At 43.9% G+C, this 12,073-nt stretch overlaps 1 protein-coding gene across 3 annotated transcripts in view; it reads right to left on the bottom strand.

The window, feature by feature from the left end:
* Positions 1-12,073, bottom strand: part of Kiaa2012 (KIAA2012 ortholog) — a 116,966-nt gene that overhangs the window by 92,934 nt on the left and 11,959 nt on the right. For all 3 annotated transcript variants that reach the window (XM_069995836.1, XM_069995838.1, XM_069995837.1), the window contains exons 3-5: positions 7,765-7,924; positions 5,271-5,426; positions 251-393 (exon numbers count right to left, since the gene is read on the bottom strand). In XM_069995836.1, coding sequence (XP_069851937.1) covers positions 251-393; positions 5,271-5,426; positions 7,765-7,924 — 459 coding nt within the window. The remainder of the gene's footprint in view (positions 1-250; positions 394-5,270; positions 5,427-7,764; positions 7,925-12,073) is intronic.

Raw genomic sequence — 12,073 nt, 5'->3', positions numbered from 1 at the left:
CTTGTGAGATATGATTACAGTTTCATTTGGTAGAAGGGCTCAAAGTTGGAAAGTTTCTCAGACAGGATTATTAGAACTAGTAAGCAGTGGACTCTAAGTCTAAGGGCAAGAGATCTTTTTTTTTCTTTTTCTGGACAAGCTACCACTGCCTACGTGGGGGTAAGGAATCAGGATAGGGTCTGTCATTTTGTAATTTGCAAAAACCTGGAGTTAAAAAGAATCAAGCTGGTAGTACCAACAGAAATGGTACCTCAGCCTTGGCTTCATCTTCTTGCCAGCGTTGCTTCCTGAGTGGTAGCAAGTGAGTCTCCTGACCGCCATGGTTCTGGGCTATAGAGCTGTGATCCATGTACTGATCAGCCCCAATGGCTTCTTCATCCAGGCTCTGTTGACCTGCAAAGGTGAACAGGAGATCAGTTGGACGAGGTGGCTGGGAAATGGGCATTGTGTTACCGTTACTCTCTCCACCCTTATTGCCACCCTTATTGCTTCTCTGAACAGCAACAATAAGAAAAAATGGTCCCAGCCTTTGTTTCTCTTGCCTGCCCCCCTTTATTTCTATATTTCTGATAATGACTCTATGGAAATGGCAGGCCCTAGCTAGTTGGGCACAGAGCTGCTCAAGGAGTCAGGAGACTCAAGGTAGAAGCTTTGCTGAATGGGCACTGTTTCCTCACCTGTAAAATGGAGAGATTGAATTCTTGCTCTTGTTTCTGATGACGACAAGCCTGCATGCACTGTGAGGATGGTGGACAGTGGTGTGTGCCCCACAGTCATCCTGCTCTGTTGTCAGTGAGGTATTCAGTCTGAAGCACGCTTTTGGAGTTCTTGGCCTCTACCAAAACCAGTGGAGGCTATCTGCTTCTTAGTTCTCTGGATTTACCCTACATGCAGCCCTCAGGAAGGATCTGAGTCAACACGACTCCAGCATAGTTAACAAATCTTTCATCGATGGTTTAAAGGGTCCTGCAGCAATTTTCATCACTTACTCAAGGTAGATTTATTGCTGAAACAGTCTGGCAAAACTTCCTTGTTTGGAGCCAAGCTCCAGTCATACCTCTACTCCCAGCATGCAACTTGGTGAAACAAAGTAGAATTGTCTTTCAACCAGGGGCCCTGGATGCTTTCAGAGGTTCTATGTGATAGGACCACTGGACTTGTGGAGTTCATTCTCCAACCAGCTCCTTCCCCCCGCCCCCTGTCTCAGTTCCCTAATCCACCTTCCATCTAGGTCCCCTAGTCCTTGCCTGCCTTCACCCTTCCCATCCTTGGTGTCAGTGGGCTAAGAGTCAAATGTCCATTGTTTGGGATTTTCCCTCCAGCCAGCTCTCTTTTGCTCATTGGCTCCTGAAGGTGGCTGTGGTTTGAAGTTGTGCCAGGAGTGTTGGTGAATGAGAGGCAGGCTGAGGCTTAGGTTCAGAAGTCTGCCTAGGTTTTAATAGTCCAGGAAGCCTCATGGGCCTTAGGGATTCATTCTTCATTAGTCTCATTTGCTTGTCCCCAAGCAGACGCACCCCTGTACAGAGTGTTGCACCAAGGACCTTTTGTGCTTTTCTAGAATGATTCGTAGGTGTTAAGCTAGATTGTTGGTCCAACTTTCTTGGTCATGTTCACCTGGAACCAGATATACTTCCAGGGTTGGAAGAAGTGAAACTCCAGCCAAATGGCCACTTCCCTAACTGGCTTATACCTCAGAGTCTCTAAGTTGGGCATGGGCATTGTGGGTAGGAGGCTTAAGGGAGGTCATTGCCTTTTGGTGATATCCCAGATGAGGGTGAATATGTGGCTCAATCTATGTGAGAGTTATCAAGAATCTTTTTCTCTGTAAATGTCATCATTTGGCTCCCCCCTCCCTTTCTCTCTCCTCATTGTTAGTCATGAGGCTTAAACTCAGGGACTGGACACTGTCCCTGAGTTTCTTTTGCTCAAGGCTTCTGCTCTACCACCTTGAATCACAGCACCACTTCCAGTTTTCTCTGGTTAATTGGAGATAAGAGTCTCATGGACTTTCTTACCAGGGCTGGCTTTGAACCATGATGCTCAGATCTCAGCCTCCTCAGTAGCTAGGATTATAGTCATGAGCCACCAGCACCTGGCTCTTGGCTCATTATTTAAGCTTCATAGAAACAGGTTTGCAAGAAAAATACTGCAAGCTTCAGTTGTTGAAAGGAGAACAAGACTTAGCCTGTTTGTCCCTCAAAATATGGGTTCAGATCATTCAAATATATGGACTGGAGGTAACAATCTAGAACTTTTTCACCTCTGTTCTCACATGTAATTTCTTCCAACCCAGAGTAAGAAATAAAGATAACACTGCTCACATTTTACAGATGACTGAACAGAGGAGTCAAGGCACATAGTGATGTGGCCAGCATTTCATTGTTGGGGGAGCTGGGCTGGTCAACAAGATGTTTGTTTCTTCAGATAAAGTGTTTGGTAAAGACAAGGAGGCTATGGGAAGATTAAGTTAAAACTCCATCACAGCCGGGTGCCAGTGGCTCATGCCTGTAGTCCTAGCTACTCAGGAGGCTGAAATCTGAGGATTGGGATTCAAAGCCAGCACTGGCAGGAAAGTGTGTGACCTCTTATCTCCAATTAACCAGCAAAAAGCTGAAAGTGTAGCTGTCGCTCAAGCGGTAGAGCATTAGCCTTGAGAACTAAAGCTCTGGGACAATACCCAGGCCTCAAGTTCAAGCAAAACAAGCAAAAATCCTATGCAACAGGGGCTGGGAAGATGGTTCAGTGGTAGAGTGCTTGCCTTGCATGCATGAGGCCCTGGGTTCGATTCCTCAGCACCATATAAGCAAAAAGAAAAAAAGCCAGAAGTGGCGCTATGGCTCAAGTGGTGCTAGCCTTGAACTGAAGAGCTGAGGGACAGCACGCAGGCCCAGAGTTCAGGCCCCATGACCAGACCCCTCCCCCTGCAAAAAAATCCTATGCAACAGAGCTCAAGTTAGAGTCTCTGAGCTCCTTGACCTTCTTTGAAAGTAGATTTTTCTGGTCCCTATGATCATGGGCAATTGGGCATTGTAATTAGTAATTATGTTAAAAAAACAAAAAGCTAGGGAGGTCTGTAATTAACATTTATTGAACATATACTATATGCCAGGTACATCATTAGCTTATTGAACTCCCACATACATCTCTGTGAAGTAAAAGTGGTATGCTCACCCCATTTTATGAATGAGGAAACTGAGGCCCAGAAAGATCACATGGTTTGGGATCTGGTGCTATAATGGTCACGTGTTTAATCCCTATTTGGTACCGTGTCACTGTTTTCTGCTTGATTGTATCAGCTCCTTGGTAGATGACATCACTAGAGAAGTCACTGAGCCCTTGCAGTGCAGTTGACACCCCTAAACGGAAGCACCTCAATGACTGTCCAGCATTTGGGGCTCTAGGGCATCACAGTCTAAGGACCTTAGCTGAAGACAGTACCAGTATGAGTTTTGAAGAGAGACAGCATAAAGCAATAGTGAGCTAGCATGTCACCTGGGAGGCAGTGGGCTCACATCCCTGTGACATGGGAGGGTGGCCCAGAAGCTTGAGTTCATCATTGCCCTAAAATCAAGGGGTCTCAGTTTTGACCCACAGCAGCAAAATACATAAGACCTCTATGTGATAGACCAGAGGAGTCATTTACAATTGCCTAACCAGCCCCTTTCATGTAGACAGGTATCTTTTTTTTTTTTTTTTTGCCAGTCCTGAGGTGTGATCTCTGGGTCTGGGAGCTGTCCCTGAGCTTCTTTTGCTCAAGATTAGGACTCTGTCACATAAGCCAAAACACCACTTCTGGTTTTCTGGTGGTTAATTGGAGATAAGAATTTCATAGACTTTCATGGCTTGGCTGGCTTAGAACCACAATCCTCAGATCTCAGCCTCTTGAGTAGCTAAGATTACAGGTGTGAGCCACCAGTGCCTGGCTTTAGCCAGGTATCCTTTAGCTCTGGTTATGACCAGAATTTCCAGGCACCTGTGTTGAGACCCAAGTGAGGTGAATAGTTGGGATATTTGATGGCGCTAGCTCTGAAAAACTGTCTTTTTTTTCAGGGCATGGCTTGATCTGTCTTTGCCATTGTTTCTGCAAAACTTCCTTTTTTTTTTTTTTTTAAAGAGTTCAGACAATTTGTGAACCTAATTTGTTTATTTATTTATTTTCTGCTTATGTGGTGCTGAGGAATTGAACCCAGGGCCTCATGCATGCGAGGCAAGCACTCTATCACTGAGCCACCTTCCCAGCCCACCCCCCCTTTTTTTTTCCTACCAGTCCTGGGACTTAAACTCAGGGCCTGGGTACAGTCCCCAAGTTTCTTTTGTTCAAGGCTAGCAGTCTACCACTTGATCCACAGTGCCACTTCCAGCCTTTTTCTGTTTATGTGGTACTGAAGAATCGGACTCAGGGCTTCATGCATGCTAGGCAATCACTCTACCACTAAGGCACCTTCCCAGCCCCAGAAAAATTCCTTTTTGATCTTAGAGAAATTATATTATATGCAACTGTTGTTCTTTCCTTTTCTCAAGAGCTCTGCTACTAGCCAAGATCCTGGTCTTTGTCCATTATTACTGGTTAGGTACCTTCCCTGCATCTCCTTTATCAAAGGCAACTGTTGGTTCTTTTAATAATTCAACTTCCTCCAAACACTATAGACAGGTAAAATCCCTACAGTCCAGAACAGCTCACAGACAGATCACAACCATTTTCTGTGCAGTGATGTCATAGGTCCAGTCATGGGGCCTGAACTCTGGGCCGGGGGGCTGTCCCTCAGCTCTTCAGCTCAAGGCTAGTATGCTCATTACAAAGATGAGCAAACAGAAGCTCAAAAGTGACCTGCTCAAAATCTGACATCTAGAGGCTGGGAATGTGGCTTAGTGGTAGAGCGCTTGCCTAGCATGCATGAAGCTCAGGGTTCTACCACTTGAGACACAGCACCACTTCCGGCTTTTTTTCTTTTTGCTTATGTGGTGCTAAGGAATCGAACCCAGGGCCTCATGCATGCAAAGCAAGCACTCTACCACTGAGCCACCTTCCCAGCCCATGGTAGCTACATTTCAAGTGCTTTCTACACTCAAGTGACTATTATATTGAATAGTACATAAAGAATATTCCATTACTTCCAACAGTGCTATGGACAGTACTAGACTAGTCAACCCTTTATTTTGCAGATGAGGACAACAAAATCTAGCATCTGTAGGACTTATTTTGAGAACTCCATTTTAAGGTGCTCAGAAAACCAAATACCTGAGACACTAGTCATCAAATCAACATGTACCTTGTTCCAAAGATTTTCCTTGTTGAATCCAAAATGAAGGGAAGACAGGCAGGAGATGGTATTTTGGGGGTATACTTGAAAGATCCTGTTGTGGCCTGCGATTCTTTGGCACAGTAAATTGACTGTCCTGGAGCAGCACAGAATCCTTAATGTATCCTGAAGGGTAGGTCGGGAGTTATTGGTAGAAATGAGTTATTGGTAGCTTTCTGGAGATGACTACAAGTTCCCTCACTAATTTTGGCTTGGACAGACATTAAAGAAGATGAGAAGGATTTAAAAGGAAAAAAAGTCAGATAGAGACCATGGAGGTTTCTCTATCCAAGGTCTTGCTTGAGTGCTTCTGGTCCTGTGTCCTGTGTGTGTTTCTACTACTTCTTTATCCACCCCCCAACAGGGACCTTAGTGGAAAAAAAACCATGGCTGCTTCCTTGGAATTATGTAGTTGCTTGTATTGTTTCAAGAGGAGAGATTCAACAGCAGTGGTTGTGTCCTGCTGGCTTTTTTTGGTCAGTCGTGGGGTTTGAACTCTTGACCTGGGCACTGTCCCTCAGCTCTTCAGCTCAAGGCTAGCACTCTACCACTTGAGCCACAGCACCACTTCCAGTTTTCTGGTGGTTTATTGAAGATAAGAGTCTCATAGTCTTTCCTGCTTGGGCTGGCTTTGAACCGAGATCCTCAGATCTCAGCCTCTTGAGTAGCTAGGATTACAGGTGTGAGCCACCAGCACCTGGCTCCTGCTGGCTTCTTTAGGCCCCATGATCAACAGTATTCTCAATGGTCATTTCTTCAAGTATTTGTGGAAAGCTTAGCAATGGTCCTGCCCCCTGCTAGGCAGTAGGGCAGAGACAGAGGAAGCACATATGGCCCCTTTACAGGCAAACATCATCTGTTGTAGAGCCAGAGCTCTCCTGGCTTAGCTGTGTATTGGTAAGATGTAAGGTCAGAAAATGAGAAATTGAGAGCTTCAATATTGTCTGAAGTTGTCAAAAAAAAAGTCCTTGTAGAAGGCATGGACTTGAAGTGCTGAGAGAGTGTATCATGACTTGGAAAATAAAGGGGCAGAGAACATACTAGAATCATGAGATGTGAGAGGAGAGAGAGGTAGGGACATAGGGCTAGAGTGCCTTCCCACCAATGTCACCAAAGTTCTTCCAGTTTGAGACACTCCCTTCAAGGAGGGCTATGGCAAGGGGCTCATGAATCTCAGTGTTCTTTGTTTAGATCACATATTTAGCCACATGGTTCCCAGGGAGGGGCCGGGACCTTTTGTTGTTGGTATTGTTGTGTAGAGGGATCGCTAACCTTGAAGATGTTGGGCCCCGGTTATAGGGCAGTGGTCTGTATCTCCTAGGCCCTATCCAGATAAACACATTTCTGGTTAAGAGGCACTTTTCTCACAAGTATAAAATAAACGCAACTGTCTGCCCTCATGGAATTGTTATGGAATTGTAAAATGGAATTGTAAAATTGTAAAATGAATTGCCAGACAAGCCCATACCTCTCATTTTGCTTCAAGTTATTGAAGGGGAGAGAGACGTTATCTCTCCTTTCCCAGGGTAAACATATAAAGTAAAAAAACAAAGCCAATATTCCTTTGGTCTTCCCTGTTAGTTGGTGCTAAGGAAATGGCAAACATCAACGTGGGTACTAGCCCAGCTGGCCATCACCGCTCATCCCCATTAAGCATGCCCAGTACATTTACATTTCAGATAAACAATGAATACTTTTAAAAGGAGATATAGTTGTGCTAAATATTGCAAGTTTTACGTGCATAGAGATGTGTGCATATATGCTAAATCTGGTAGTTCAAATCCCTGTTTCCTGTTTTCAAAGTCTTTGTAGAGTGAATTGGGGTTTTCCCATCTACAGAAGAATGTACTTCACACCTAAGGGGATTTTGTGGGAGAGCTACACATTTGCATTTTGTGCTAGAGTCTTCACATTTGCATTTCCTGGAGGATCTGAGATCACCTGAGACAGAGAGCTACTACTCAGTGTTGGGAAGAATGAGAGCTATGTTATTAGGGAAGATCTCATTTCTGGTCCCAGCTCTGCTTTTTGCTAAAAGTCTTTGGACAACTATTTTGCTTCTTTGGAACTCTCTCTCTCTCTCTCTCTCCCTCTCTCTCTCTCTCTCTCTCTCTCTCTCTCTCTCTCTCTCTCTCTCTCTCTCTCTCTCTCTCTCTCTCTCTCTCTCTCTCTCTCTCTCTCCTTTTTTCTGAGTTGGTACACTCTGAATCCTATGAATGGGGAAGATTGGGTAGAAGTTCTGGCTTGATGTGGTGTGGAGATTCTGAGTGTGAGGGGTTTAAGTAAAGGTTAAGACTTCTGGCTGCCCTTCCTTCTGTAAATGTGGAGGAGAGAGGGTAAGGCAGGGTGTGGTGGAGGCCTGGAGCTACCAAGCTAGGGGACTTGGCTTTAATACAAAACTGGATTTGATATTTCTAGCAGAATGAGAGATGCTGGGCTTCACCCCTTCCCCTTCCCCACTGACCTGCATATTGGAGCCTGTAGAGGGTGTTGGGAGTCCATGTCCGCAAGAGCCCTCGCAGGTATCTCTTGGCTGAATACCCAGGCTGGATCTGCCGTTGTGCCTGGATCCCCGGCTGATTTCGGAAGTAGAGGTATGGTTGCCAGGCTCTGTCCTCTTCCCTCTGTTGGGGACAACAGTCAGGAAACAGCACAACTGCTGAACCTCCAAGCCTCTCACACTGGTTAGCACAATCCTCATCAGTAATCCAGAGATGCCCAGAAGGTGCCAGAAGGCACCCAAAACCAGATGCCTCGGCTAATATACATAAACCTGGAATCCACAGAGCAAAGCTGGGGAGGAGTCCCTGCAGATTTTCAGTTGGAAGGGGAAGGAGAAATGATGAATACCAGACCCTATGTTGAGACAGAGCTCAGAAGAAAACCCATTACCAGGTCCAGCCTGAGGAAATCATGTTTTAGTCCCTCCCAAAATGTCTGTCCTGCAAAGGGAAAGCTGGTATGTAAATCAGCCTCTACACTGTGCTTTTAATACAGATAACGGGACAGACACACAGGGAGCCTGGCATTTTGAAACTATTTGGCTTGATTGCATTGCATTTCAGCTAGCAGAGTTTTCTGGGAACTTTCTGGCAAAGTCAGTTCTGCCATGCATGACTTTGTGAGGGAATAAATGTATAATAACATCATACACTTGAGTAGGAATTTGTATTATACAAAGACCTTTTAGCCTCATTAAAATCTTAAAAGGTGGACTGAGTTAATACTTAAATGATACAGAAACTCTCAGGATGATTGCTTAAGCACAGAATAGCGAACATGTGATACTTGTATTGATATCTCTGGCTTTGCCCCTTTGTCCATGGCAGGCATCACTAATCAATCATGGTATTCTTTATCTGATTGGATATAATCTCAGAATCCATTCTCCAATTTTTTTGTGTGTATGGGCATCTGGACTCAAACACCTGCTCATGGCTGTTGCTTTATCACCGAGTTGTGCCTACAAGCCTATCTTTTTTTCTGGTTAATTGGAGATGGAGTCCTCAGTGGAAGGATTCAATGAGCTGAGCTATATAAAGTATATTCTCTATACTTGCACTAGGTGGTCAATAAACAAACTTCTGTTTATTGTTTATTAGTCTGTCTCTGACCCTTCATTCTCCTACTGGGCTGGGAATGTGGTTTAGTGGTAGAGTGCTTGTCTAGCACTCATGAAGCCCTAGGTTGGATTCCTCAGTACCACATAAAGAGAAAAAGCTGGAAGTGGCTCAAGTGGTAGTGTTAGCCTTGAGCAAAAGAAGCTGAGGGACAGTGCCTATGCCCTGAGTTCAAGCCCCAGAACTGATTTAAAAAAAAAAAAAAAAGCTTGTGACTGCATTGGGCCCATCCAGATAATCCATGATAATATCCCCATTTGATCCCATCTGTCCTGACAGCAATGGGGCACATACCTGTAATTGCAGCACCCAAGATGCAGAGGTAAGAAAGTGAGGGTTCAAGGCCAGTCCTGAGCTACATAGCAAAACCCAGACTCAGAAACCCAAGAGCTAGGGATGTAACATATATAATTATATGTAGAAATAAACAGAACCTGAATCTAATTAAGGGACTACTTAGTAGGAGAAGGGGGAGATGGATGGGTAAAAGGAAGATAAAAGTGAACAAATTTGAGATACATTGCAAGTATGTGTAGAACCTTAATGAAGCTGTTGATCAGTAGGGGTGGGGAGAACACAGAAAGAGAAACAGGTTATGTTTGGGTTGCTAATCACATGGCTTTTGGTTTGTTTGCTTGCTTCTTTGTTTTCAGAGCTAGGGATTGCATTCAGAGACTTCCACATGCTAGGAACGCACCCTTACCACTGAGCTCAGAAGTCATAGATAGATGTTATTGGGGAAGGGGGTAGTCAACTATTTTTGTGTGTGGGTGTGCTAGTCCTGGGGCTTGAACTCAGGGCCTGGGGACTGTCTCTAAGCTTTTTTTGTTCAAGGCTAGCATTTGATCACTTGAACCACAGCTCTTCTTTCAGCTTTTTGGTAGGTAATTGGAGATGTGTCGCACAAACTTTCCTGCCCAGCTAGCTTCAAATCATGATCCTCAGATCTCATCCTCCTGAGTAGCTAGGATTATAGACATGAGCCACCAGCATCCAACTGGGTCTTGCTTTTACATCTAGGCTACCGTTCTATGTCCTTTGATTGATAAGTTCAGACTATTAAGACTATTAAAGTTTTAATGTTAATATCAAAAGGTATATCATATTTCCTTTGATACTTTGTTGTTTTTTTTCTTATTTCAGCCTTGGGACTCTACTTATCTGGTAGGTTTATTTATTTATTTTTTTGTATTTTCCTGTTTGGGGTTTTCTTCTGTGCATAAGATTCCTTTAAGTATTTTTTACAGGCTCGTTTAGTATTTTAAGTTCCTTTCGCTTTTGTTTATCATGGATGGTTTTCATTTTTCCCTCAATTATAAAAAATAGGTTCACTAGACTAGGTTGGCAACTGTTCTTTCAGGGCTTATTTTTTATTTTTGCCAGTCCTGGGGCTTGAACTCAGGGCCTGGCCACTGTCACTGAGATTCTTTTTGTTCAAGGCTAGTGTTCTGCCACTTGAGCCACAGTGCCACTTCCAGCTTTTTCTGTTATTGTGATGCTGAGGAATTGAACCCAGGGCTTCATGCATGCAAAGCAAGCACTCTATCACTAAGCCACATTCCCAGCCCTCAGGGCTTGAATTTTATGCCCTCTATACCCTCCCAACATTCAGTGTTTGTATTGACATATTTGCTGTTATTCTAATGGCTGTGCCATTGTAAATTATGTTTATTTTCTTTTGCAGCTTTCAGTATTCTGTCTTTATTCTATAAAAATTATTTATGAGACAGCCAGTCTCCCAGGCTAGCTTTGAATAACTAGTCTCAAGTGATTTTTTTCAGCTTCCTGATTAGTTGGGACTATAAGCATTTCCCACTGAGCCTGGTTTAATAAAAAATTTTAAGAAAATGCTTGAAGCAATGGAACTGCCAACTACCTTGTATGTATTGTGTACACACATTCAGCCACCACCCTGTCCTCCATAGGTATGTGTGATTAATAGGTATGTGAGGATGAGATGGGCGCCGGGGGCTCACGCCTGTAATCCTAGCTACTCAGGAGGCTGAGATCTGAGGATCATGGTTCAAAGCCAGCCCAGACAGGAAAGTTCGTGAGACTCTTATCTCCAATTAACCACCAGAAAACTGGAGTGGCGCTGTGGCTCAAGTAGTAGAGCGCGCACCTTGAGCTGAAGAGCTAGGGACAGTGCCCAGGTCCAGAGTTCAAGACCCACGACCAAAAAAAAAAATGTTGATGATGATAATGATGATGATAAAAAAGACAGTCACCATCCCTGCTTTCTTTACACTTGCATAGCATATTAGTATAGTCCAGATCTTCTCAGACTGTTTTATATCAAGTGCTACTGGGACATAAATCTGTCTTTCTCATTAGCTCTCACACTCCTGTTAGTTACAGTTATGCTCTCTGCCTACCATAGTCTGGCAACTATCATGTTATCCAATGACTGTAGAGAATCTGCTATATGTCAACAGTATTCTGGCACTGGCTGCTTAATAACCACACACTAGTCGTTAGCTCAGTAGAATGGAAAAATCTAATAATTTAGTCTCTACATCCCTGTGATTCCCTGCCCTGTTTCCAGAGGTATTGGTTCCAGCTTGAAATCCTGCTCTCAGCAACAGGACTGGTGTTAGTGTGCTCTGGCAAAGAGCAAATCTTAGAACAGAAAATGACTACCTATGCAGTTATACCTATGCAGTTGTGACTGGAGACAGTCCTGGGGCTGTGTACCTAGAGAGAGGTAGGGGCAGGGTGAGAGGGGTGGACATGTGAGATCGCATCTGAAAGCCTGAAAAGACTTCTTCAGGCTCTACCTGCTTTAATCAGCCTTGTACACACCCTGCATTCTCAGTCAGCCCCTTTCTCTGCAGGTCTAATTGCTAAGATTTTGTGCAAATGATACAATCATTGACATGCCAGACCATATAGAAGAAAATAATGAATTAATTTAATTTTTCTCATTAATGCAATATTATAACAAGTCTTGATTCTTGATCAAATCATTTAGCATCAAAAGGTTTTTTTTTTTTTATTTTTTATGCCAGTCCTAGGTGCTGTCCCTTAGCTTTTTCACGTTTTCTTTCAAGGCTTGAGACGCAGCTTCATTTTCAGTTTTTTGGTGGTTAATTGGAGATAAGCATCTCATGGACTTTTCTACCCAAGTTGACTTCAAACTACAATCCTCAGTTC

This window comes from Dipodomys merriami, unplaced genomic scaffold, assembly GCF_024711535.1.
Source record: "Dipodomys merriami isolate MVZ:Mamm:240054 unplaced genomic scaffold, mDipMer1.0.p SCAF_49, whole genome shotgun sequence".
Classification (NCBI taxonomy): domain Eukaryota; kingdom Metazoa; phylum Chordata; class Mammalia; order Rodentia; family Heteromyidae; genus Dipodomys; species Dipodomys merriami.
This window is presented reverse-complemented; position numbering and strand designations above follow the sequence as displayed.